General features: G+C 53.8%; 7 protein-coding genes across 7 annotated transcripts; 4 read left to right on the forward strand and 3 right to left on the reverse strand.

The window, feature by feature from the left end:
- Window positions 1-900: 900 nt before the first annotated feature.
- On the reverse strand, window positions 901-8,858 carry ACO1O0_003597 (uncharacterized protein; the record flags this gene model as incomplete). Its single annotated transcript, XM_083193046.1, has 10 exons — window positions 901-1,167; window positions 2,584-3,149; window positions 3,459-4,138; window positions 4,199-4,544; window positions 4,944-6,146; window positions 6,472-6,816; window positions 6,885-7,113; window positions 7,198-7,482; window positions 8,366-8,424; window positions 8,531-8,858. 10 exons carry the CDS (start codon window positions 8,856-8,858, stop codon window positions 901-903), a joined length of 4,308 nt encoding a protein of 1,435 aa, XP_083052103.1.
- Window positions 8,859-11,422: 2,564 nt separating this feature from the next.
- Window positions 11,423-12,598, forward strand: ACO1O0_003598 (uncharacterized protein; the record flags this gene model as incomplete). Its single annotated transcript, XM_083193047.1, has 2 exons — window positions 11,423-11,706; window positions 11,731-12,598. The coding sequence occupies 2 exons, from the start codon at window positions 11,423-11,425 to the stop codon at window positions 12,596-12,598; spliced, it is 1,152 nt and encodes a 383-aa protein (XP_083052104.1).
- A 593-nt stretch (window positions 12,599-13,191) lies between these two features.
- Window positions 13,192-14,094, forward strand: ubc1 (ubiquitin-conjugating enzyme/RWD-like protein; the record flags this gene model as incomplete). The annotated part of the gene is made up of 3 exons (XM_083193048.1): window positions 13,192-13,452; window positions 13,553-13,830; window positions 13,920-14,094. 3 exons carry the CDS (start codon window positions 13,192-13,194, stop codon window positions 14,092-14,094), a joined length of 714 nt encoding a protein of 237 aa, XP_083052105.1.
- Window positions 14,095-14,508: 414 nt separating this feature from the next.
- On the reverse strand, window positions 14,509-15,735 carry LSC1 (succinate--CoA ligase [ADP/GDP-forming] subunit alpha; the record flags this gene model as incomplete). Its single annotated transcript, XM_083193049.1, has 5 exons — window positions 14,509-15,098; window positions 15,155-15,243; window positions 15,294-15,420; window positions 15,486-15,514; window positions 15,572-15,735. 5 exons carry the CDS (start codon window positions 15,733-15,735, stop codon window positions 14,509-14,511), a joined length of 999 nt encoding a protein of 332 aa, XP_083052106.1.
- Window positions 15,736-16,151: 416 nt separating this feature from the next.
- ELP3 (Elongator subunit ELP3) lies at window positions 16,152-17,931 on the forward strand (the record flags this gene model as incomplete). The annotated part of the gene is made up of 2 exons (XM_083193050.1): window positions 16,152-16,452; window positions 16,502-17,931. The coding sequence occupies 2 exons, from the start codon at window positions 16,152-16,154 to the stop codon at window positions 17,929-17,931; spliced, it is 1,731 nt and encodes a 576-aa protein (XP_083052107.1).
- Window positions 17,932-18,370: 439 nt separating this feature from the next.
- ACO1O0_003602 (mitochondrial carrier domain-containing protein) lies at window positions 18,371-19,750 on the forward strand (the record flags this gene model as incomplete). The annotated part of the gene is made up of 1 exon (XM_083193051.1): window positions 18,371-19,750. One exon carries the CDS (start codon window positions 18,371-18,373, stop codon window positions 19,748-19,750), a length of 1,380 nt encoding a protein of 459 aa, XP_083052108.1.
- A 546-nt stretch (window positions 19,751-20,296) lies between these two features.
- On the reverse strand, window positions 20,297-22,349 carry ACO1O0_003603 (GMC family oxidoreductase; the record flags this gene model as incomplete). The annotated part of the gene is made up of 4 exons (XM_083193052.1): window positions 20,297-20,897; window positions 20,972-21,801; window positions 21,865-22,208; window positions 22,286-22,349. 4 exons carry the CDS (start codon window positions 22,347-22,349, stop codon window positions 20,297-20,299), a joined length of 1,839 nt encoding a protein of 612 aa, XP_083052109.1.
- Window positions 22,350-23,810: the final 1,461 nt, after the last annotated feature.

A 23,810-nucleotide genomic window follows, 5' to 3' on the forward strand; every position in this document is an offset into this window, starting at 1 on the left:
CAGTTCAACGGGAAGGTCCGCAGTATCAGTGAATCAATAATGTGCCCCTAATCTAGGAGCCCAAATCTCTAGCGCCTATTCTTTCATGCACCGACCACGAGAGCTGGTGTAAGGATCTATGCAACGCGATAGACACCGAGGAGAGCGACGGCTACGCCAGTGATGACTTAGGCAACGAGCCTAGTTTCGGCCTTCATTTGCCCTATCTCTCAATGGTAATATGCCTACCAGTACGACAGATGGACTGGCCCATATAGCCTTTACCCTATGTGCCAGATGCTGCCACCCATTCATCGCTGGGACGGGCGATGCATTTTCCTACCAAAGATCTGCTTTTGTGCGCGGCGGTAGTCGTGACTGCCCACCCACACTTAACAACATCATCATTAGGAATTGTCACCGGGCATGATGAGCTGGCGGCTAATAATACGGCCCAGCTCAGCAGCGGCGCTTATGGTCGCACATTAGGTCGAAATGAAGAAATGGAAGGAAAATACGCATTTTCACCGCACCACGGTAGAGTACATGAAACAGTCAAATAGACAACCACCCATTATAATGCAGATAAAATACCATTATCCGCTCCGGGATCGATTTAATATTCGACCGTAGGCGGACTCCAGTGACATAGTCAGAATCAACGATTGGTAGCCGCGAGTCTCGCAACTAAATGCCGGCCAAGAGACGACCTCTTGAGTTTGCCAGAGGCAAACCAGTGTGCAGTGAACCCAAAAGACGCCTCTCTCTGCTTGTCAACGGTGGGTTCTACCCAGACGTCGCGGCATTGGCCGGGTTAGACCCCTGCATCAGCCACCTAATCACGGGTCCTGGAAACCACACCAATTTGGCCTCGATGTGGGAGCCCCAGGTTGTCCGGCAGCATCGGCCAGATAGCCTTGGCTATGTATGGGCGGCGCTGGCCGCCTTCTTGCGAGCCGAGAAGGTCAAGGCGTCGCCAACAGCGACGCCAGATCGCCCCCAGCGGGTAAAGACGACGCCATCCTTATATGCCGATTTCGTGCCGTCTGGGAGCTTCCAGATAGGCAGCAGCTCGCCTACCCGGCCAGATTCGGCCGACGCATCTGAAGCAAGCATTGGCTTCACGGACAGCTTCTCGGCACCTCTCCTTGAAGATGTAACGGTGCGCCTAGCGAGCTGCTTCATTCGCTGCGTGCTCAATTACGCCCAGCCTCTGAGTAGGACTGGACCCTTTATTTATTTCCGTGATGATAGGCAAACATACAGCTACCACACGATACATGGCAACAAAGATATCAAAGCCATTGACGATGGTGGAGTGGAGCTCTACAATGCTTAGATAAAGTACAAGTGGCCATACTGGAAGGGAAACGAAACTTCCAGGCTCTGGTTGACGGGAGGCCAACTGTCTCTGATCAGGTGTTGGCCCAGATGGTCGGCGAAGCCCTCGCCTTAAAGCGGGATGAGATTCACTTCGGTGTAATGGATGATAGGTAAGCCCCCTAAAAGCTCGAGTTTCCTACCTTGGTCAATTATCAATAACATATCATAGTGTTATAACCATTCTCGCCATTGCACACTACGTTAAAATTTTCCATTTCCATATCACAGACGACTTCGTCGAAGAGTACGAGTCGCTCCCCCTCCCTGGAACAGGATGCCATCTCTGGGTAGACTCCACGATCTGGTTTGACATTACAGCGCCAAGTCACCGGAAGGAAATAGTATCCCAAATCTTGGCCTTGATGGAGTGGGCGGGAAAAGGTCAAATGCATTTTCAACGAATGGATATATCAATATAATCCTCCACCAGTTCGAGCATCAGCATGCTCGGCAGTAGAACAACAAGGTATTTACTAATACAATATACCGTCTCTTCCCCGTTTCAAAATCCTAGGATCTCGAACTATAGAAATATCGAACTTTGCCTGCGAGATGTATATTTGAAAATAGACACCAACGTACTCTTACTTAAAATATCCGCTTTCACAAAGTTAAGTGTCTAGAAACTGAAAGTTATTATATGTCTTTTTTAGTAGTTGAATGGACGTAAAAGAAATGATACATATCACTACTAATGCCTCGCCTCCTGAAAATTACCTAGGTATGCCATAATACTCAGGAGCCATGCTTTAATCACGGAACAGCCCAGCAACATATAAAGTAAGCTTCGGGGACGGAAACCAGGAAAGTATCTATGATCATAATGGTAGCGGCGAAGCAGCTACACTCCTTCATTCAGTCCATAGGGACTTATAGATGGATAAGAAATAATATTCTTGGTTCTTCTGAAGCTCAACTTTATGTGTATGTATTATATCAAAGTTGAACATCGCTATTAGGTATAATTCAATTCGACACCTATTTCAGACACCCACCAAAGCATATACATTTTACCTTACCCTAGCCCACCTAACATCCCAGACTTCATCATTTCGCCGTCCATAAGAAAGGCTTCACATAACTAGATATAGTTTTCCATACAGATTTACCCGGCGGTGCTGTTAGCTTTATTTCCGGTGCCGCTTCACCGTCTCCCTCATCCTTTGGACTTTTTAAGCTCCCTGTCTCAGTTGATGATGCCGGCACGCTCCCTGGACATACTGAGCAACCCTGAGAAGAAAAGCTCCCGTGGGCTGCCGGGATTTCAGCCGGCTTCATTAGGTTAACAGCATCAGGGCTACCAAGTGCAGAGGCGCCTCTCGAGTGTATCGCCATGTATCCGCCTATCCACAGAACGTCGCACTTGCACTGTCTCCACTCAACGCCATCGACTGCCAGGCGTCCGAGTCCATGCTCGTGTGTTCTGGTACTGGGAGACGGTGACGAGGAAACGCCCACAAAGGCCGCGTGCTTCTCAATGACGGAAGCATTGGGGCCGCCAGATGGGGCGTCGAGGGAATAATGCCTTCGGCGATCCATGTCCACCGAGACCCTGAACATGTCCTGCTGGGACAGATGAGGCAGGACCTTGTGGACTGCGCCCTCAAAATGGGCTGAACGTGGCAACGTCACCACCTTCGACTTTCGGATGGCTTCCCCTTCGTACCGTGTTAAGGAGACTTCGGTTCCTGCGCCGGATGTGTCCACCTGCGTCATCATGGTAGAAGCCAGGGCCTTGCTGAGCTCCCGACTCTGGCCCCTGGTGGTGGTAAGAGTCTGAGACTTATCTGGAGCTGTGTCGGTTGTGGAAATTGCATCAGGTGCATCAGAGGATAGTCTTGAGGGGTTGCAGACGCTCTTCGTGGTCTCTGATAGTATCTCGGGGCAACGAATAACAACTGGCTCCGAATTCTTGGGGAAATCCGGCTGGATGACAAGATAGGTCCCACAAGATGAAAATGAGATAGATTCTGGGGCCCATGTGGTTGGAAGTCCTCGCTCCACAATGTCTAGATGTTCTTTGAAAGAGTTAGCTCGCAGCCCCTAATTCTTTAGGCTTAAAATCCCCTGGCCACATCAAGTTTGGGTCCACTTACCATGACTGAAGTTCCAAATCAGCAGCACCCTATGCTTAGTATAACGATCTCTATTAAAGACAACACTGAAAGCTAATAGCGGCTGAGTGTGGTGAAAACAAAGTTTCTCCACCTTGGAATTGTGAATCTCAAGTTTGTTGACCAGCTTGACCAGCAAATCATGTTCCACGTCACGCTGGCATTCAAATGCGAGGAGGTGTGAGACATCCTCTTCAGATTCGTGCAGAGCCAGGAAGCTCCCGTTCAGGGAGAAGTATAAGTTGTAGAAGAATGATGAGTGCTGAGGCGTAATCGAATTCGATGCAGCCCATGTGAAGTCCGGTTCGATATTCGGCGTCAGAGTTCCAAGCGTCTGGGAGAATATCTTGGAATCCGAGGGGCTCTGCGCTGTCTTCACAAAGTAAACAGTCCGTAAAATACAGAACGACGCCGCATCGGCTCCAATCTCCAGTGGAAGGTCCAGGCCGCGGGCCATGGGATGGTCCAGATATTGACGAATTGGCTGGATAATATCCTCAGGACACAGGGCCAGCTGGATCTTACCCGTCGGACGCTCAAGATGGTCCATTTGCCAGACCTGATACGTGGCTACCCAGCCCTCACAAAGCCACCGAATGTCCTTTCTGCGGTTACGGCTGGCTAAGCGGTAGTTTGAAAAGGTGTTGCGGTCATGGATGAATCTATTTCCCCTATTAGTCTCGAGTTCATTTCGGCCTGATCAGACTGAAATAGTGGCATACCTTGGTGCCCAAATACACAGAATCCCCTTGATGCTTCCATCCAGCGAAGTCTTAGACATTTTGGCCACGGGAATGTCGGAGATTCCTGGATAATCAGGCGCCTCGGGCTCCTGAACGGTCATATCCATACTATTCAGTGACACGAACATGCGGCTCTTGGCAAAAAAGGTCATCTCGTCCCACACGATTCCCGGCGTCTTTTCAAGCTGTGTATGCCAAGTCTCTTCCACCTTCTGAACTTCCAATATCAAAGACTCCACAGAAACTCGGACGTTCGACAAGAGCGCCGGCGTCGGCTTTTGGTCGTTCATATAGCCCTTATCAATAGCCTTGATCCAGTTCCGAACTATCGTCACGGGAGGATGGTCATATCCTACAGCCTGACGGTGGTATTTGCTTGTGTAAAACGCTTCTAGCCAAGAGGATAGCGCTAGAGAGTTTCCCAAGAATATCGAGAGGAGGCTAAGGAACATGGACTCAATATGAGCCAATGAGGGGGTCGCCGATATGTCCATCCTCTCCAAGCTTCTCTGAAGGTGACTGAACCAATGAACAGATGAGTAAGTTGTGAAGCAGTGCTTTTGGTTGACATCTTCCTCGGAAATCTGTTGATTCAGTGTACCTGAGAGTGGTCCTGCGGGTGAGTGGTATAGGAGATGCTGTAGGCAGCAGGCTGCCATAACCAGATGAGAAACCACTGGTCTAGAAACGAGCGGTTGAAATATTGTTGGCTTGGTTGAGGAACCTTCTCTTGCGGATGCCTCCATCCTAGACTTCTGAGGATCATCAAAGTGTTGCAACTCTGTTATAGCCTGTGGGCCAGCCCGGAAGATGTCATGTCCCAAAGCGACACCAGGCGGTTTGGCCATGAGTGAGAACTGGGCACCTTCAATATTCTTTTTGGCCTCTATGAGTTCTTGGAGCGAGAGGTGAATGAAGCGCAATCCCTTCTCTCCCTTCGGGCATTCGGAGTTAGGGCCAACTCTGGACGGCTCGACCAGGCCAGCACAGGCCATGACGGCGCATTCTTGGAACTCGGTCACTTCATCTTCATCATCATCGGCACTCAGCATCTCTCCTTCCTGGGCAGCAATTGCTGCTCGGAGCTGACGTGATGTCACTGGCACGATGGAGAAGGCAAGCCATGTGAGGATTTTGGAGGCGAGGCTGGCCGCGTGAGAACCAGGTGCGTGGATAACTGCCACGATGCGCTCATACATCTTCTCTAGGCCTTCTGGTAGGTTCACTTCTCTGATCATTCGGAGCCTCCGCTGCCTAGTCAGGTGTGCCGACCGCAGGCAGCGGATCATGAGCCGTGCCCATAGAAACATGCCATCTGCGCCCTTGCAGAGATGTTCGGTGAGGCTGGCCTTGTCCTCGTCTGTCAAGGAAGCTTCAGGAAGAAGCCCATCCTCTGCCATGTCTTCAAGCTTTTCTGCGAAAAAGCGGTAGATGTCGGGTCTTGTTTTGCGCTTTTGCATCGCAAACCTTCGTCCAGGAGGGACCGCCAGCTTCAGTGATGAGACATTGACTCTGCTAAGAATCAGGAGTCGAAGGCTCGGCAATCGATTCGACAGTCCCAGCAACGCCTGGCTAAATGATTCACTGTCGGTACATTCGTCGACGCCGTCTAGAATCACAACTGCGTTTGGGTCCAGGCAGAGGTGGAGGATATCCAAAAGCTGGGCGTCGGTAGCGTGGAGCTGACCCCCCTTCTTGGTGTCCATAAGAAAAGTGAGACGGTCGAGAAGGGTGCTATCAGTCCTGTTCTCCCAGAGAAGCTGGGCCGCAATAGCTCGGTAGGCGCTCGATGGCGCACATTCAGGGGGACAATGGTGGTCGAAGAAATAGTAGTGCACTGAGGAGCAGGATTCATCTTGAGGCTCTGCACGCTGTAGCTCCTCAACGATGGACGTCGCAAGAACCGTCTTGCCAGCTCCAGGGTTTCCTAAGGCGACGATGTATTAGCTCTCATTTTCACCGGGGTACGGGAGCAGAGTATCTATTCCAACCTTGTATCCAGAGTAAATTCGATCCGAACTTTCTTTGAGTAGGGTGTGAGTCGCCTTCACGGGATAGCCACTGCTTGTAAGCTTCCTCTTCGAATATCCAAGAAGCCGTGCCGTCAAGGCGTAGCCGGAGAGATCTTTCATAGGAATCAACATAGCTCGGCGCGGACATCCACTCCTGAAGTTTGAGCAATGTTTTACCTGCAAAATCAATCAGCGCCAAAAAGGCTCCGCGTGTACCGTAAATGGAGTAGTGTTAAATACCCTTTCTTTTGGATTCGAGATCCTGTAGTTTCCGATATATCGCTTCGAGACGTGCCGTCGTATCGTGCCTGTGCTCTGCGCTGAGGGCTCTCTCCTCCTCCATGATTTTCCTCTCATCTTCGGCCAATTTGCGCTCCAGAGCCGCATCCTCACGCTCAATGGAGCTTACATCACGCTCCTCTGCAGCTTTTGTTATTTCATGGGAAGACATGGCGGCGTTCCAGATCATTAGTTGTTGAAAAACAAAAAGGCGGTTGGTCGCCATTCGCTCCATGACCTCTCCAAAACGAGCTTCAAACGGTTTCCAAACAAGGCTGCTCGAGACTACCGGAGTCCGCTTTCTTTCTATTACACAGTCAGAATATATGTACACTTGAGAGCTGTGCTATTAAGGCGTAGGGTAATTGACTTACTCCCATCTGGCTTTGTCAAAACACTGGTAGCAATGTGAAGTACGCTGAAGATGTCCTCATATATTCTGCCAATATGCAATCTTATCCTGCCTCGGCTTTTCTCATCTTGAGTCTGGGTAGGCTTCTTTACGCAGAGCTCCAGCATCTCATCATACTGAGGGATCGCGTCGGTCAGCGATGATAGCAACTGCGTAAGTTTGTCAAAAAAGGTGGTGTAGGTCTCGGCCAGCTATCAAAGAAAACAAGATGTCAGCTTTCTCGCTATACAAATGAATTCATTTCCAATCAAACAGTCAATAAAATAGGAGCATACCTTAAAAACAAATCGGACCGATCCCCAAACAAGGGCAGCAATTTCCGGTTTAGAAGAGACGAAGATCTCGACAATCTTAAAAAAGGGCTCAAGCTGGTCGCCGAGCTTTTGGACCATAGATATGCAGGTTTTTGATGAAGATCCCCTGCGGGTCATGATATCCAAGCTCTTGATTTCTTTGACTATGTCATCTGCGGACGCGCAAGGCGTGGTGAATAAGCTGAGCTTCTCCTTCTCAGGCAACGACGCCAGGAAGTCATTGTAGGCTTTCTCGATGGCATTTTCCTGCACCAATGTCAATACAGTTTTGGATTCCCCATTTCAATTGTGGATGAAATGACCTTGTTTTCGGCTGCAGATGGCATAATGCTCGTTTGCCTAGTTGTACTTCGTACGGCTAGAGGCAACTTGTAGCTATCTACTACTTACTATTACGTGATGACGAGATGGGACATTTAAAGGCATGAACGGGAGGAAGTGAAACACCAAATGCCGAGGCGGATTCTATGGCGCAGTCCCGCCTCACTATGTAATCAATGGTATGCATCATGTGCTCATGCTCCTGCACACTGGTAAAACTAATGCTGCATCGGGCGGCATACTTAGAGCTGTAAGACCGCCAGACTGTGAACATCAGCCACAACGCAGCCCCAACTCAGCCCCCAGAAGAGACGTCGCTGGGAAGCAAAAGTGCAACTATGCTGCAGGATCTCCACAAACATGCATTTTTATCCAATGTCGTGGCGTGGGACAACGACCACTAGGGTAAGTTGGTCAGCAAGGGCAACAGCCGATCAAGGCACAGCTATAAGAAGGTCGGCATCGTCCCTTGTACTGGACAAGTCTGATGGGTGCCACTAGTGGCCATATATGGTCAAACAATGCTCCTACGCACTTCCCAGAAATAAGCGCGGGTAGGGCTCCCTGACGGCCGCCTTTTCGCCTTATCTTGTAGCTGTTACACTACCATAAAACAATACAGAGAACAATGGCGTCCAGACTAGCAACAACAGAAGCGACAGCATCCCGGCCCATCTCCTTTGACAGAGACCTGGACCAGATGGGCGCCGAGTCTTGAGACGAGATAGGAGACGTCGTATTTTTCAAACCCCATCCCTCCTCAAACGGCTTAGAAACTTGCCATCTTGGATTTCCTCCATTCCAATACCAAAAAGTGTCGCATATAAGGGGGCCATGTGGTGAGGTCCGCATGGCCTGGCGTCTCCGCTGGCACGTCGCTTGTCAATGAATCGATTCAATATGGTGCGAACCGCAACATCAAATGCTTGACCCTCTAGCCTGCATGACTTTGAGGAGTTTTCGTTGTTCTCACCGTCAGTATAGTCGCTGATTTTCGGGTCGTGTTTAGAGAGGTCCGCATCCACGATGGCGGCTTTGACCACCATTGCTTGATCGTGATCGAAATAAGGTGCGCTGACATAATGCTCGTCCGTGGTAGAGTTGATCCTCCTTTCCGAATTGGGGTCTTTCGTGACGTTCAGGAAGTCGTACAAGAGCACTCGGATCTTATAACCTCGTGTAGGATCTGCCGCGATGGCGATTGTGCTGGTGAGCCCTGGTAGTTTCGATGTGGATGCCACTGCGACTGGTCCAGGGGGTGGGTTTGACCCCTTCTTGGTACGGCGATTTGCTCTACCCATTTTAAGCGGTCTCTAGGGGAGCTCGTAGACGCCTTGGCGAAATAAAGGTTTGGCAAGTGTGTGCGTGATATGTAAGTGTCCTGGTGTTCGTATGAGGACTTGGGATTCTGGGCGCGGAAGAGGAGAGGATATTTTTCGCAATAAAATGTGGAAGATAATAGGTAGAAGATGAAACTTACCAGGAGATAAATTTAGGCTATGTCACAAAACATTGGTTTGGTGTCTATTAGGTAGTTACATTTATTTTTAAACTTTATCCCAACATTTCTCCAATGTGGCGTCCCAGGCAATATCCTGTTATACGTATGACTGGGTTAAATTTTATATTCCCCCTCTTCGTGGATAGAATTAGAGAAATTTTTTGGTACAGATATGCGCCTTGAATCCAAATACCACCCGTTGTCTAGGACCTCCAGAGTTGGGGTCTTATAGAGGACACTCATTGCGAGCGAATAGAGGAGAAAGCTGATGCCACATCCCAGAAATCATCCAAGAAATTCATCTACGAACAAATGATAATGAGTGTAATAAACTGACAACAAGACCTTAAAGTAAGCTAGTTATTTGAGCAGCTACGTCGCGGTGATGACTCTAGGTCTCTCCCAGCCCCAGAAGAAATCTCAGGTTCCAACTTTCCCAGTGTCCATGGCGGCCTCATGTCTGAACCCCGAGATTTCAATCTATGGCTTGAAATTTGCTACCGGTTTCGAAAGTTGTTCTAGTCTGAGTAAGGATACCCCTAACTTTATCCTTGGGTGGCGGGGGGCGACGAAATACGGCTCTTGTCTAGAACCCGAGTGGCGTTTATGCTAAGGCCGTTGCCACATAGGCATTGACAGCGTTACCAACTCGTTGGTGAGAGGTTCATCTAAGTTATTATAAATGGGGACGCTATCAACGGGAAGAATGTGTCTTTCCAGAAAATTGAGATTCAATAGCTGAGCTTGTGGACATACGATGCTACTAAACGGCATGGCTGGAGGTCCTGTAGCGTCATGTGCTCATGTTTCTATACATTATTAGACAAACCAATAATACAGTCCTAGATTTCATATAGCGTATACCAAATTGTCTACTTACCATAGCGTGCTAAGTATTTCTTTGTCTAGCTCATTCGTATTCTCATCAAGGATGAACCTTGGATCTGGGAAAATATTGTTGTCCGAAATGTCCTCAGCAATAAGGCAGTCTTGGGTCAACGATTACTTATGGGGAGATTGCAATTTACATATCTACCGTCCACCCAGCATAGGACTGGCGGCCGCTCAAACCCACAACCCTCTCACCAAATAACAAACCCACAGCACATAGAAGCCCTTCGAACCCCACAAAGGTAGCAGATGATACCTCAGTTGCAAGCAGTACTTCTTACTCTCAAGTGAGAACCAGCCATACCACAATTGACATCCCCAGTGAGAAGGGCCCTCGAAGATAATCACTCGCGGTTGTTATAAATAAACCAACAACAAAGTGCGGGGGTTTTAAAATGCACAGGTATACGGCCTCATACCCGTTCCCATATGCCTGGATATGTATGTGACTTCGAGTTCTCTTTTCATATAGAATGGTTCATCTAGTACCAAGGTAATAATAATGATGTAAACCTAGTAATGTTTGATCCATTAATAGAAGACCCACGCCAAAGCCCCATCTGTCAGTCAAGCCTATTATTTCCTTGGCTTGAGCGGCCCAACTTTATCTGATAAATTTTGTTGCGAATATGCTACTAATTAAATGGTAATCATGTTTTCTAGGGGGTTGTCCCCTCACGCCACCACAAGACAGTGCGGACGTACCAAGTTACAACGTCCTATCCAAGGCATGGAAAGGCTAGAAAGGTGCCTCAAATTATTAATATGGCCGCTACTTTTTAGCTTCATTGTGGGACGATAGTTCTTGAGACAGTCAACCTCTGTGCGGCACTGCACTAACAATTTTCAAGGTCTGGTTGTCAGGTGAGTGGCTAGCAGAAAAGCGACGCTATCATAAATTATAACATCACATGTATATATTTATTTGTATTCGTATGTATATTGGTAGGTGTATTCATATCGTACTTAGATATTTATTTCTATGTATATTTGTATCTGTAATAGTTACGCAGGTATCCTATGTATATGGTTATTTATCCTGGTTTTAGTTAGTTCCTCTTTTTTTCTATGTACCGCCTGCCAGGGTCGCTCGCTGATCTCGGTGCTTCGCCTTCGCAGTGTCGCGCGAACTCGCACCATCTCGCCTCCCACTCAACCTCGACGCGCAATGGCAGCAGCCGCGCCACACTGGCCACGACCACCCACGCGTACCACCCAACGCTTAAACCTAATGGATCGAAGTAGTGATGACGCGGCTTATGGTGGGACTGCATTAGATGGGAATCGTATGTCCGAGCTCACGGGTGCCATGGTGCGACCCATTCAGAGCAACGCCAACCATGGTCATCTATAAAGGCAATGTCTGGGAATGCCCTTGGGGATGTCCTGGGGGGTAAACCAGACTCCCAGAGCATCGATCTCAGTATACATTTACCTGCCTATCAACAACCATCCATCATGACTACCACCATCATGACTAAGTATGACGAGGCTGTCGCTAACGAGCCCGTTCATCCTCCGACCCAGGGAATTCCCCCCGAGACTCCCATGGAGCACTCTCCCAGTTACAACGAGACGGTTCCCATCACCAAATCTCCCAAATCCACACTAGGCCAGCGCTTCCACAAGATCAGCTCTAAGGTAGGGCGGCCTCTCAACAAGGCCGCCAATGTCATCGGCGCCGAAGGGTGGTGGCCTGATCGCATCGAGAAGGAGACCATCAAGGCTGCCCGCATTCTCTACTCCTTCACCAGCAAGTCCCCCAGATCCTAATCTTGGAGCGCTCTGTCTAACAACATTGCAGACCTCGCCACCGAGCGTCCTCCTAAGCAAAATGGCCCCATGCATCTCACAGGGCTCACCCGCAACTCCATGGTCAAGATCCCGCCCCAGGTCCTTCAGAACTGCGCCGGCCTCGCCATCTTTAACACCATCCGCGCTGGTGGTTGGTCTGGCTCCCTCTCGGGTGGCTCAGGCGTCGTCGTCGCCCGCCGATCCGACGGCACCTGGTCTCCCCCCTCGGCATTCGTCATCTCGAGTCTCGGCGCAGGCTTCGTCTTCGGCCTCGACGTGTACGACTGCGTCTGCGTGCTCAACACGAGCGCCCAAGTCGATGCCTTTACCCGCCCGCGCCTGGCTCTCGGCGGCAGTGCCAGCGTGGTTGTCGGGCCCCTCGGCGGGGGCGCCGCTGTCAACGCCGCTGTGAGCAAGACTGCGCGCCCTGTGTGGAGCTACATAAAGAGTCGCGGATTGTGGGCAGGGCTACAGGTCGATGGCACCGTCATAGTCACCCGGGCTGACGCCAACGCCCTGTTCTACAACGAGCGGGGAATCACGGCCAAGAAGATCCTCACGGGCGACGTAGCCTGGCCACTAGGCGCGAAGCCGCTCCTGGAGGTGCTCAAGGCACTCGAGGGACGCAGGGATGTCGACCAGAACGTTGTGGATGAGGTAGGCAGTGCGCCTCCACCGGGCGATGCTGCTGTGCACGAGGGCGACAAGATTCCACAACCTCCGCCCGCCTATGAACAGCCATCGTATGGGGATGAGAAGCAGAGCCCCAGTAATGCGGCGGAGACCAATGAAGATGACCTTTACGCGAGCTCCGCGATGGACGAGAAGGAGAAACTGGCTAAGTCGGGATTCTAGATGGCATCAATGACGATATTAACAGCGTCGGGAAGCCCTTCTTCAGATCTGGATGGAAATTTTAGCAAGCGATCGATAACTTTAACATATAAATGCGTGGCTTCGCCGTTTTCTCCGTTCGTTGCATTCCAACGCCTGACCCCCCTTGAAGCTTTCTGCTTCGTTTCGAGTGACGTCGTTCATCAGCACCAAACGGCAGGTCGCCGAGAAGGCCACCAGGTATCATGGGTTCTTGGTTGCATAATTTCGAGGTTTCAATATTACCTAAGTACCTATGTATCAATGAGATTTATACCTTTGTTCTCCCAAGAAAATCTACAGGTGTACGTAGTACGTAGTAGGGAAGTGAGCTGGGAAGTTGCCCTGTTGTCCATTAAGCGCGGCTGAGTTTAGCCCCTCCTCCAAACTCAGACCCTGTTGAAACTTCCCTCCTCCATCAATGCCCCGCGGCGGGAGAGGCTGCCAGCAACGAACAGCACACGATTGACGTCCAGTAACCATACGCCAACCGTCCAACCTCCCCCGTCATCTATTATTTCGAACCGTCGCGAGCACCTAGCTATCCCACTCGCCCGCGCGCCCACTCGCCCACCATGACGACCAGCCGCGACCGCCGTGTAACCAAGGAGCTGCAGGACATCCAAGCCGACCGCGACAGCTCGGGCGTCTTTGCCGAACCAGTCGACGATGCCTCGCTTCAGGAGCTCCGTGGCACTATCCCCGGCCCGCCCGATACCCCCTACGCCGGCGGCACCTATATCGTTAAGATCTCCATCCCCGACTCGTACCCCTTCAAGGCGCCATCCATGAACTTCATCACCAAGATGTGGCATCCCAATATCAGCAGTCAGACGGTGAGTTCCGAAACTCGATCCTCCCACGCCACCCACCACTTCGCGGCCGTCGTCTCTCGCGCAGAAGGAGATCCATCCCCCAGTCACTGACCCCATCCAGGGCGCCATCTGCCTCGACACCCTTAGCACCGGCTGGTCGCCAGTGCAGACCATCAAGACGGCACTCCTGTCGCTGCGCATGCTGCTCGAGTTCCCCAACGCCAAGGACCCCCAGGACGCCGAGGTGGCCAAGATGATGCTCGACGACCCGGAGGGCTTCGCCCAGAAGGCCCACTCGTGGGCCGTCAAGTACGCGGGCGCGCCGCGCTGCGAGCTCGACCTCAGCAAGTACAGGAAGGCTGACGGCGGTGGGAGCCAGCCGTCATCCTTGGAGCAAAGGTGCGTGCGTGCGCGCGCGTGTGTACGCATGCGCATGCCACATATACATACAGTATGCTTGGGGCAAGGTTGCTAACAAACGAGCATAGATGCAAGGGCTACCATCCGAACCTCGTCGCTCGTTTCACTAACATGGGTTTCGAGATCGAGGCCGTGGTGGAGGCCTTCCAGCATGTCGGCCTCCCCCGGCACGGGGGCATGGATTACAATATGGAGGATGCATACATCGGCGACGTCACTGCTTACCTCCTGGGCGACGATTAGCGATGATTATATTGAGGAGCGCGGCAAAGTACGAATTCCCGGGGACTTCGTACTGATACTTTGATCGGATGCATCTGGGAGGGAGTTTTTAGAATGGTCTATATCATTTGGGTTTCAGCATTAGGATCGTCTCAGCGAAGACGCAGGTGAGTATCGTTAGTCGGCGTCTGGGTCGTGGGAAACGGCAATGCATCAAATATCAGCGCCCTCTTGGCCTCACGGCCCAGTCACATCCGGGGGGGGGTCTCCAAGAGTGCGTGCAATGGTATTCACATCCAATAACCTCCGATGCTTCGCCGGCCTGCCTGTTCTATATGAGATACGTACGGTAATGGAACAATTAAAGAAACGCAGCGCGATGCCGCCTCATGGTACAGACGAATCAATTCCCTTGCCCAGCCTTGGCACGCACATTTACAGCAGATCCCGGCGGACAAACTCGTCGTACAGAGCCTTGCCCAGACCGGCGGGGGACCGCTCGACGATGACGCCGGCGTCCTCGAGGGCCTTGATCTTAGAGTCGGCACCACCCTTGCCTCCGGCGACGATGGCGCCAGCGTGGCCCATGCGGCGGCCGGGGGGGGCAGAGATACCGGCGATGAAGCTGACGACGGGCTTGCCCTTGCCGACAGTGTTGGCCTGCTTGAGGAACTCGGCGGCCTCCTCCTCGGCGGATCCACCGATCTCGCCAATCATGATGATACCGTCGGTCTCGGGGTCCTCAGTGAAGACCTTGAGGCAGTCGATGAAGTTGGTGCCGTTGAAGGGATCACCGCCAATGCCGACGACGAGAGACTGGCCCAGGCCAGCCTGGGTGGTCTGGTTGACGGCCTCGTAGGTCAGGGTGCCGGAGCGGGAGACGATGCCGATGCGGCCGCGCTTGTGGATAAAGCCGGGCATGATACCAATCTTGCACTGGCCGGGGGCGATAATGCCGGGGCAGTTGGGGCCGACGAGACGGGTCTTGTCCTGGGACTTGAGCATGGAGGTGATGCGGACCATGTCTGGAGCTCATTAGCGCGAACCCCCGAGTCAGGGGCTTGGCATTTCGCTGACGTACCATGCTGGGGGATACCCTCGGTGATGCACACAACGAGAGGGATCTCAGCCTCGAGAGCCTCCTCAATACCAGAGGCAGCCAGAGGGGGACTACTGTGGTTAGCTAGGTTCCTGACAGGGTCGGGTGGGGAGCTCCGTACGGGACGAAGATGGCGCTGGCAGTGGCGCCCGTCTCCTTAACGGCATCAGAGACATTTTTGAAGACAGGGAGATCCAGATGCGTCTCGCCAGCCTTCCGGGGGTTTGTGCCGCCAACGACCTTGGTTCCTAAGCTTTAGATCAGCTTCGTGTTCCCATGCGATATTATCAGCTCGAGCGCGGGTCAATCGTACCGTACTCGATGGCCTGCCGGGCGTGGAAGCTATATCCTGAGTCAGTAAAGGGAAACCTCAAAACTCCCGTCCCATATGTAACTCACGTTCCCTGCTTGCCAGTGAAACCCTGGTAGATCAGCTTGGTCTCGCTGTTGATGCGCAGGTTGTCAATGGTCTTGGAGTAGGGGCTGCTGCCGGAGCTGTAGGCGCGACGAGAAGCCTGGCGCAGCGCCGCCGGGCGCAGGACTGATCGGGGAACGGCTTGCATGATGGGTGGAGGAGGGGAGAGGCGAGCAAATTCAGAGCTCTGAAGGGGGTAAAGAGGGAATAGAGGGCAGGAGGCTGCTGGTGCTTGGAGCTGCTGAGGGAGAATCCTTCGAATCAGAATCTCGCACAGGAAGCTTTCGCGATACGTATCAGGTGGGCGTTCCCATGGGGTCGGGTGGTACCGGGGGCACGGTGCACAATTTTTCCGTGATTGCCGTGTACGGTTGCCGAGAGTTTCTAGACGGTGCCCCGTTCCATTATCCGTTTATAATTCTAGCGTGAAAGACGTGACTTTTGAAATTTTGCCCCACCACCGTCTCTGACGCTCACTTTACCTTCATCGACGAGGGGCACATTTTATGTCGGCCTTTTTCTTGTTGTATTCCGCCACAGCATTTGCCATCGCTAAACACGACAATGGCGACCGCCGCAGTAACGACCATGACGGCGCTTGGGCCGAAGAAGAAGGGCGCCGACCTTGTCCCGGAAGGCGAGCGCTTCCTGCGATGTTGCGCCGACGTCGCAAACGTCCTGATCGAAGACCATGAAGCGACCAAGGACGGACGGCCGTCCAAGGACATCAACCTCAACACGCTGCGTGGAAAGATGGCCAAGAAGCACAAATTGGGAAACATTCCGCCCCTAACGGCTATCATCGCTGCCATTCCGGAACATTACAAGAAATACATTCTACCGAAGCTGATTGCGAAGCCGATCCGTATGTGCCCATCCTACTCTATTTCGAGAGTCATACTTACACGATGCAGGAACATCCTCAGGAATCGCTGTCGTCGCCGTCATGTGCAAGCCTCATCGATGCCCCCACATCGCATACACTGGAAATATCTGCGTCTACTGCCCCGGCGGCCCTGACTCCGACTTTGAGTACAGCACCCAGTCATACACCGGGTACGAGCCGACATCGATGCGAGCCATCCGGGCGCGGTACGATCCCTTTGAGCAGGCACGAGGACGAGTGGACCAGCTCAAGTCCCTAGGACACTCGGTGGACAAGGTCGAGTACATTCTCATGGGAGGCACGTTCATGTCCCTGCCCTCCTCGTACCGGGAGGACTTTATCGCACAGCTGCACAATGCGCTGAGCGGCTACCAGACATCCAATGTGGACGAGGCTGTGGAAGCTGGCGAGATGAGCAATATCAAGTGCGTGGGCATCACGATTGAGACGCGTCCGGACTACTGCCTGCAGCCGCATCTGACGGACATGTTGCGGTACGGCTGCACGCGACTCGAAGTGGGAGTCCAGTCGCTGTACGAGGATGTCGCACGCGATTCGAATCGAGGACACACCGTTGCCGCCGTGGCAGAGACATTCTGCCTTGCCAAGGATGCCGGCTTCAAGGTTGTGAGCCACATGATGCCGGATCTCCCCAACGTCGGCATGGAGCGCGACATGGACCAGTTCAGGGAATACTTCGAGAATCCTGCCTTCCGCACAGACGGTCTGAAGATTTACCCGACGCTGGTCATCCGTGGAACTGGGTTGTACGAGCTGTGGCGGACGGGCCGGTACCAGAACTACACGCCAAACGGGCTGATTGACCTGGTGGCGAGGATCATGGCGCTCATCCCGCCGTGGACCCGCATCTACCGAGTCCAGCGAGATATTCCCATGCCGCTGGTGTCGTCGGGTGTAGAGAATGGAAACCTGCGAGAGCTGGCGCTGGCGCGGATGAAGGACTTTGGCACGACGTGCCGAGACGTGCGAACTCGCGAGGTCGGCGTCAACGAGGTCAAGAACAAGATCCGCCCGAACCAGATCGAGCTCGTCCGCAGAGACTACACAGCCAACGGCGGCTGGGAGACGTTCCTAGCGTACGAGGACCCGAAGCAGGACATCCTGGTGGCGCTGCTGCGCCTGCGCAAGTGCACTGAAAAGTACACATACCGCGAGGAGCTGACGGGCCAGCCGACGAGCATGGTGCGGGAGCTGCACGTGTACGGGACGGCTGTGCCGGTGCACGCGCGCGACCCCCGCAAGTTCCAGCACCAGGGCTTCGGCACGCTGCTCATGGAGGAGGCGGAGAGGATCGCACGCGACGAGCACGGCAGCGTCAAGCTAAGTGTCATCTCGGGCGTCGGCGTGCGGAGCTACTACAGGAAGCTCGGGTTCTGGCTCGACGGGCCGTACATGAGCAAGTGGATCGATGGCAGGGAGCAGCCGGAGGAGTATTAGGAGGGTTGGTTAGATGAGACACGGCATTTACAGGTTCGGGGCGTACGGCGCACAAAAGACGGCATTGGGAAGATGGCAGTCGATTCATATGAAATTTATAAGATTAGATACCCACCTAAAAACCAAGCTCGATGGCTGATGTGATGGGATTTGCTAGAACTCCCCATGTACGTATATACAGTGTGATAAGGGTTCTCGTCTGTCTTGAGACCGGTGCGTGTATGAGTCGCGGGTTGACCGTTGAAGATGCACTGAGCCAACCAGATGTCCCAGTGATAGCTGAGTCAGCGGCTCACCGTTGTCTCGGCAGTTCTCAGCCTTGAACACAGCCCCGTCAAGATTGTCTCTCTCTCTCCACAGTCACACTCACCCTCACTTCGCTTCACCTCACGCACCACGCCAAGACTCGCCGAGGGGCTCACAATGCGACGGCAAAGCCATGACACCCGGTCGCAATGACGCCTCGCCCGCGGCCCTGGAACCCCGTCAGCCCCCCGGCGACCTGCCTGGCCAGCTTGACCCGGACTCGCGTCTCAACCTCCCGGATCGCAACCCGCGTAACAACGCCGCCACAGCCGCCTCGGCAGCGTCAGTCAGAGCCCTAAGTGCCCAGCTCGTCGCCTTTTACTTCCGCGCGCCCGCCAAAGCCTTCTTCCGCACACGCGTCGACTACCTCGGCTATGCACGCAGCGTCCACCACGCGCAGACCAAACGCATGCTCAAGGCCCTCGTCGAAGATGCAAACGCCTCGCGCCTCAATGTCTTCTTCCGCCAGGCATGGCTCCTGCTACGCAGCACCACCCCGGGCGTCCTGACCTCGGCCATCCGCCACCAGGGCTGGAGCGTCGTGCCCCAGCAGATCCTCCCGCCGCTCATCGCCAACGTCGGCGTCGGCGCCGTGCTCTACACGAGCTACCTGCACATCCTGGGCCACATGCACGAGGAGAGCGCCCGCGCCACCAAGCGCGCGTACCCGCCGCCGCCGCCCACAGCGACCTTCACGGCGGGCCTGATGGCGGGCGCCCTGCAGAGCGTGCTGGCCGCGCCGCTGGATGCCCTGCAGGCCCGGTACGACCACCGCGACATGATGCCCAGCGACGGCAGCAACCGGCCGCGGAGCATGTGGAGCTTCGGAGCCGAGAAGCTGCGCGAGATTGGGCTGCGGGGCATCTTTGCTGGCTGGGGCCTGTCGTTCGCCAAGGACGGGCTAGGCAGCGCCGTCTTCTTCAGCACGTTTGAGTACGTCAAGGCGCAGGGCTACTACCGCTTCGTGACGTGGTACTACGGCGGCCTCGCGGACGAAATTGTCGACCTGCTGGCCATGAAGCGCCCGTCGCACCGCGACCAGGCCTCAAACACCACCGTCATCCGGCCGCACTACGCGCTCGAGCCCATGTTCCTGCTGCTGGCCGGCACGAGCGCGTCGTTTGCGCAGCAACTGCTGCTGCACCCGCTGACGCACTTCCAGGTCAAGCACTGGGACCACCTGGAGGACATCGACGCCAAGGCGGCGCGGCTGCGCGAGGCGTCGCGGGCCGCCGTCGTCGAGGATGGTGGCACCAAGCCCCGGCGCTGGCGCATGCTGCGCGCCTACTACCGCGCGTACCAGGAGACGTGGGCCGTGTGCGCGGTCGAGGCGAGGTCCGAGGGCCTGGGGCTGGGACGCTGGCTGTACCGCGGGTTTTGGTGGAACTCGATCAGACAGGTGCCGAGCACGAGCGCGGGACTCATCATCTTTGAGCTGATACGGCGCAAGTACGGCTACGGGACGGAGGAGGTGAGGATCACCAAGGACGGTTACGACATTTTGCTGAATTAGGGGGAAGGGGGGAGAGCAGCCCATGCGCATGGGTAAGTATTAGGTGTTGTGTCGGTTCACACATGTGCGAGGCGTTGGCGCGCGGGATAGAATCTCTGGTGTATTTCTTTTCCTATGTGGCTTGGAACTCCTCTCGATACCACCGTGTTATGAGCTGCCTGCTCGGGCGAACGGCTACTTTTATAAATTTGCCTCTAAGACATCATCGTATATATGGATGGCCGGCCATCTCGATTAGGCGACATATGGACAAATCTCAAATGAAATTCACCACCCTCTTCCACTCTCTAGCTAGGCTTCGTTCCACATCTCGATCACGCCGATACACTCCTAGCCTGTGGCGCCGAAGGCGGAGTTCAAGGTCGTTGTTTACCTAGAGTAGGGTACATAGAGTAGGGTACAGGGTAGGGTGAGTACCGGAACAGCCGAGTCGGTTGGCAACGAGTAATCATAGCCACTTGGGAAATCGATATGCTGGGTTATGATATAACTGGATACCAACTAGATAAGGGGATGCCTCTGCTTTGTTGTATTAAACAGCTAAATCTAGCTGTTCTCCTGATGGAATTCTTGGCCGATGATATCAGCCGCCTTCTCGCCAATCGCAAACGCCAGGTTGGCCGTATTCGAGTTGACACTCTTAGGTATTATGCTCAGGTCAGCCACCTTGAGGCCTTCCACACCATGCACGTTCAGGCGCGCATCTAAAACGCCCCCGTCCAGCCGCGAGCCCATTTTGCATGTACCCACGCTATGAGAGTGGGTGGTGACAACTCGGCGAGCCCATTCTTCGATGGCTTTGTCGTCCGCCGTCGTGTAACTAATATCAGGCACGTCTTCGGGCAAGGGCTCCTCGACCGTGACGCAGGCAGCGCCCGAGCCTTGGGGGAAAGATGGGTGATCAGGGGCATGCTCGCCGCGGAAGGCAGGCATGCGGCGAATAATCTCCCGTTGCCTCTTATACAACCACACCATCATCTGTGTATCGATACCGAAGGGGTCTGATAGGAAACCCGAAACCAAATGAGGCGTGTCCGTGAAGGACGGGCCTGTGACGTGAATAGAACCACGAGAGTAGGGGTGACAGACGAAACCTGCCACGCTGACAAGCTCATGCGGGACATTCGGGATAGTGCCAGAAAAATAACTGAAGACGTAGCAGTACATGTAAGCGATCTCTGAACGCAAGTGGCACGTTCTAATAAAGTGACCTCTACTTACCCCGAGTAAGTCGCCACAACTCCGACTGCCTTGGTAGGGGTACCCTTGAAGTCCCGATTCCAAGCAGCCTCAAGCTCAGATCCCATGCTACGGACCTCCCTTTCCGAGGGACGGAGCCTCGAGGTGACCTCATAGGCATTCCATCCAATTTTGCTGTTGTTGTGCGCCAGCATGTCTTGAAGTGATTCGGAGCCTTCGAAGATGCCGTTGTAGGTCTCATCGGATGGCAAGGCGGAGAGGTACGCAGTAAAAAACCCGAGGTGATCCTGGAGGTTACGGCCAACACCGGGCAGGGCGACGGCAGTATCGATACCCGCTTGACCAAGAACCTTGGGATCACCGACGCCTGACCTCTCCAGGATGAGTGGCGAGCCGAGTTTCCCAGCCGTCACAACCACCATTTTCTTTGCCCGGACGCGCGTCGCAGTGCTCCCGCTGCCGGCCCTGGAGGAGGTGTACTCAGGGTTGCGGATGAATTCCACGCCGACCGCCTTGCCGTTCTTGATCAGCGCGCGGAGAACATGGTGCTCGGTGAGGACATGGAGGTTCGGATGCTTTCCGTCCTGGAGTTTCGGGTGTAGATACGCGTGGGCTGCATCCTGGCGTTTCCCGTCGCGGTCAATGTAGCGGAGACAACGCTGGAAGGCATTGACGGTGGCCAGATCCTGGAGATCTACCGCCTCTGGATAGCCCACCTTGGCCGCAGCATCAATGACCTGGCCTTGCAGTACCGTCGGCCCAAAATCGCCGTGAGGAGTGACTTGAATAGGACCGTCGTATCCGTGGGTATCAGGCGAGCGGCCACCAACCTTCCCGTGATAGGTCTCGATCTAAGACAGGCGCGAATTCTTTAGCAACAGAAACAAAAGCCCAGTGGCAGTCGGTTAACTGACCTTCTGCATATATGGCAACATATCATCCGCCCCCCAACCCGGGATTTCCCAATCATCCATCGCCGCGGCCTGGGCACGGCTGTACACCATGACGTTGATGGACGAGCCGCCGCCCAGAGTACTGCCAGTGAGGATATCCAGCTCCCGCCCCCCGAGCTGAGGCTCGCTCGCGCCGTGGTAGGACAGCATCCTGCCAGTGCCCGGACCGAGATTGGAGAGCCAAAAGAGGGGGTTGCTGACGGCCGGGTTTCCCTCGTTGTTCGGGCCACGTTCAATCACCAAGATGGACAGATCGGGGTGCTCGTCGCTGAGCCTCGCGGCCAGGACGCAACCAGCAGTGCCGCCTAGCATGCAGCAGAAACAAGTAAGCCATTCGAGTTGGTTCTCGCGGTCGCTTGCCCAGCTGAAATTTGCGACTTACCGCCTGCAATGATCACGTCCACCTCGCTCAGGCCGGCGGGGAGATCGGTGTAGATGCCACCCATGTCGCGTTCAGGTTAGGAGTAGCCGCTTGAGGTGAGGAGAGGAATGGAAAGAAGCGCATTGAAGAGCAGCCGCAGTCGTGGGAGCGTGGTTGTCACGGGCGAATGAATATTAAGTACTTGTTTGCACCACTAACAGCAGCTGGAAGGCCTTTGAAGGCGTAAAAGCCTCCCCAACCGCCGTCGCGAATGTTCCAACTGCGGGTGCACGTCCACGCATTGCAGACAATGGACCCCCACAAATCCAACACAAAGAAGGTGCCTACATGTACATATAGGTCTTGGCTAGCGTTCAGGGCTTCGTATATGATAATACCTATGGGATGGGTGCGAGAGCTGTGCTCAGAAACGCGGCAGGTCCATGTCCCCAACAAGGATCGAAAGGATCGAATGGTGGGTGATCGGTTTGCGGGGGCTTCTGGGGATCCCGAGTCTTCGAAGTGCTATGTACCGAGTACGAGTACACATTAACACGGTCTGTCTTCTCTGGCCCTCGCTCTGGCAGTTCGTCTTGACGCCGCCAGGTATTTACCTGTTATTAAGTATAGACGATGCATCTGATGGTGGTATTGCCACAAAGTACGAATACGTACACCCTGAATATGTATCAATTACAGGTTTTGTGAGAGTTATCTTTTTGCGTGCTTGTCGGCTGTCGCTTGGAATGCATCTAAAACGTCACGCGCCCGCCATGACCCTGGTCGTTGGTCATTAACTTATAATTAGAAAAAGGCACTTCCCCAGATCCTTTCACTGAATCTGGTATTATCCGTGTTGCTCGATGGACAATATTACTGGTTAGTCACACCTCGCGCGCCACAACTCTTTGGCTGTGACGGACAAGCGGCTAACAATTGCTCTAGCAGGCATGTGCCAGCCTAATATCCGTATCCGTACTGGGGGACATGTAAGACGGGAAGATTGGAAATTCCCAACAGCCCAGGTGTAGGGCAGGGCACCCAGGGTGATACAAGGCCAGCCATGTGGATGGGCTCAGTCGCTCCCCGGGCCCTTCGCCGTCGAGTGCTTGGACCAGCAGCCTGTCTCGCTGCCCTCGGTGATGATACACTGCTACAGTGAGGGCTGTTGACACCACCGCGACCGCGGGGGCCTGGAGTGCACCATGGAGAGTGGGGAGCTGGGCTGTGGCAAGATCATCGCGTCACTGTCAGGATCGTCCAGCTTGCATCGTGCCATGCCAGTCCAGGGTTAGTCAACAGGGGTCCTCCCTCGCCCTTCGGCGACGCCAACACCAGTTGGTCAGTCTGCAAACAAGCTGGAATTCTCGCTGACGTATCCGTACATGGACGTGACGAGTTGACCTGTCCCTTTTTTGATCTGGACTTTATTCAAAACCGTGTGTCTCCCACGTGCGCCATACATGGGAACCCCAGACTTGTATCTCCTCGTTTACCCCATACAAAGCAAGCCTCTTATACCCATAGTCGAGACCCTCTGCATACC

This window comes from Amphichorda felina (assembly GCF_050947745.1).
Source record: "Amphichorda felina strain 45539 chromosome Unknown scaffold_3, whole genome shotgun sequence".
NCBI classification, from domain to species: Eukaryota; Fungi; Ascomycota; class Sordariomycetes; order Hypocreales; family Bionectriaceae; genus Amphichorda; species Amphichorda felina.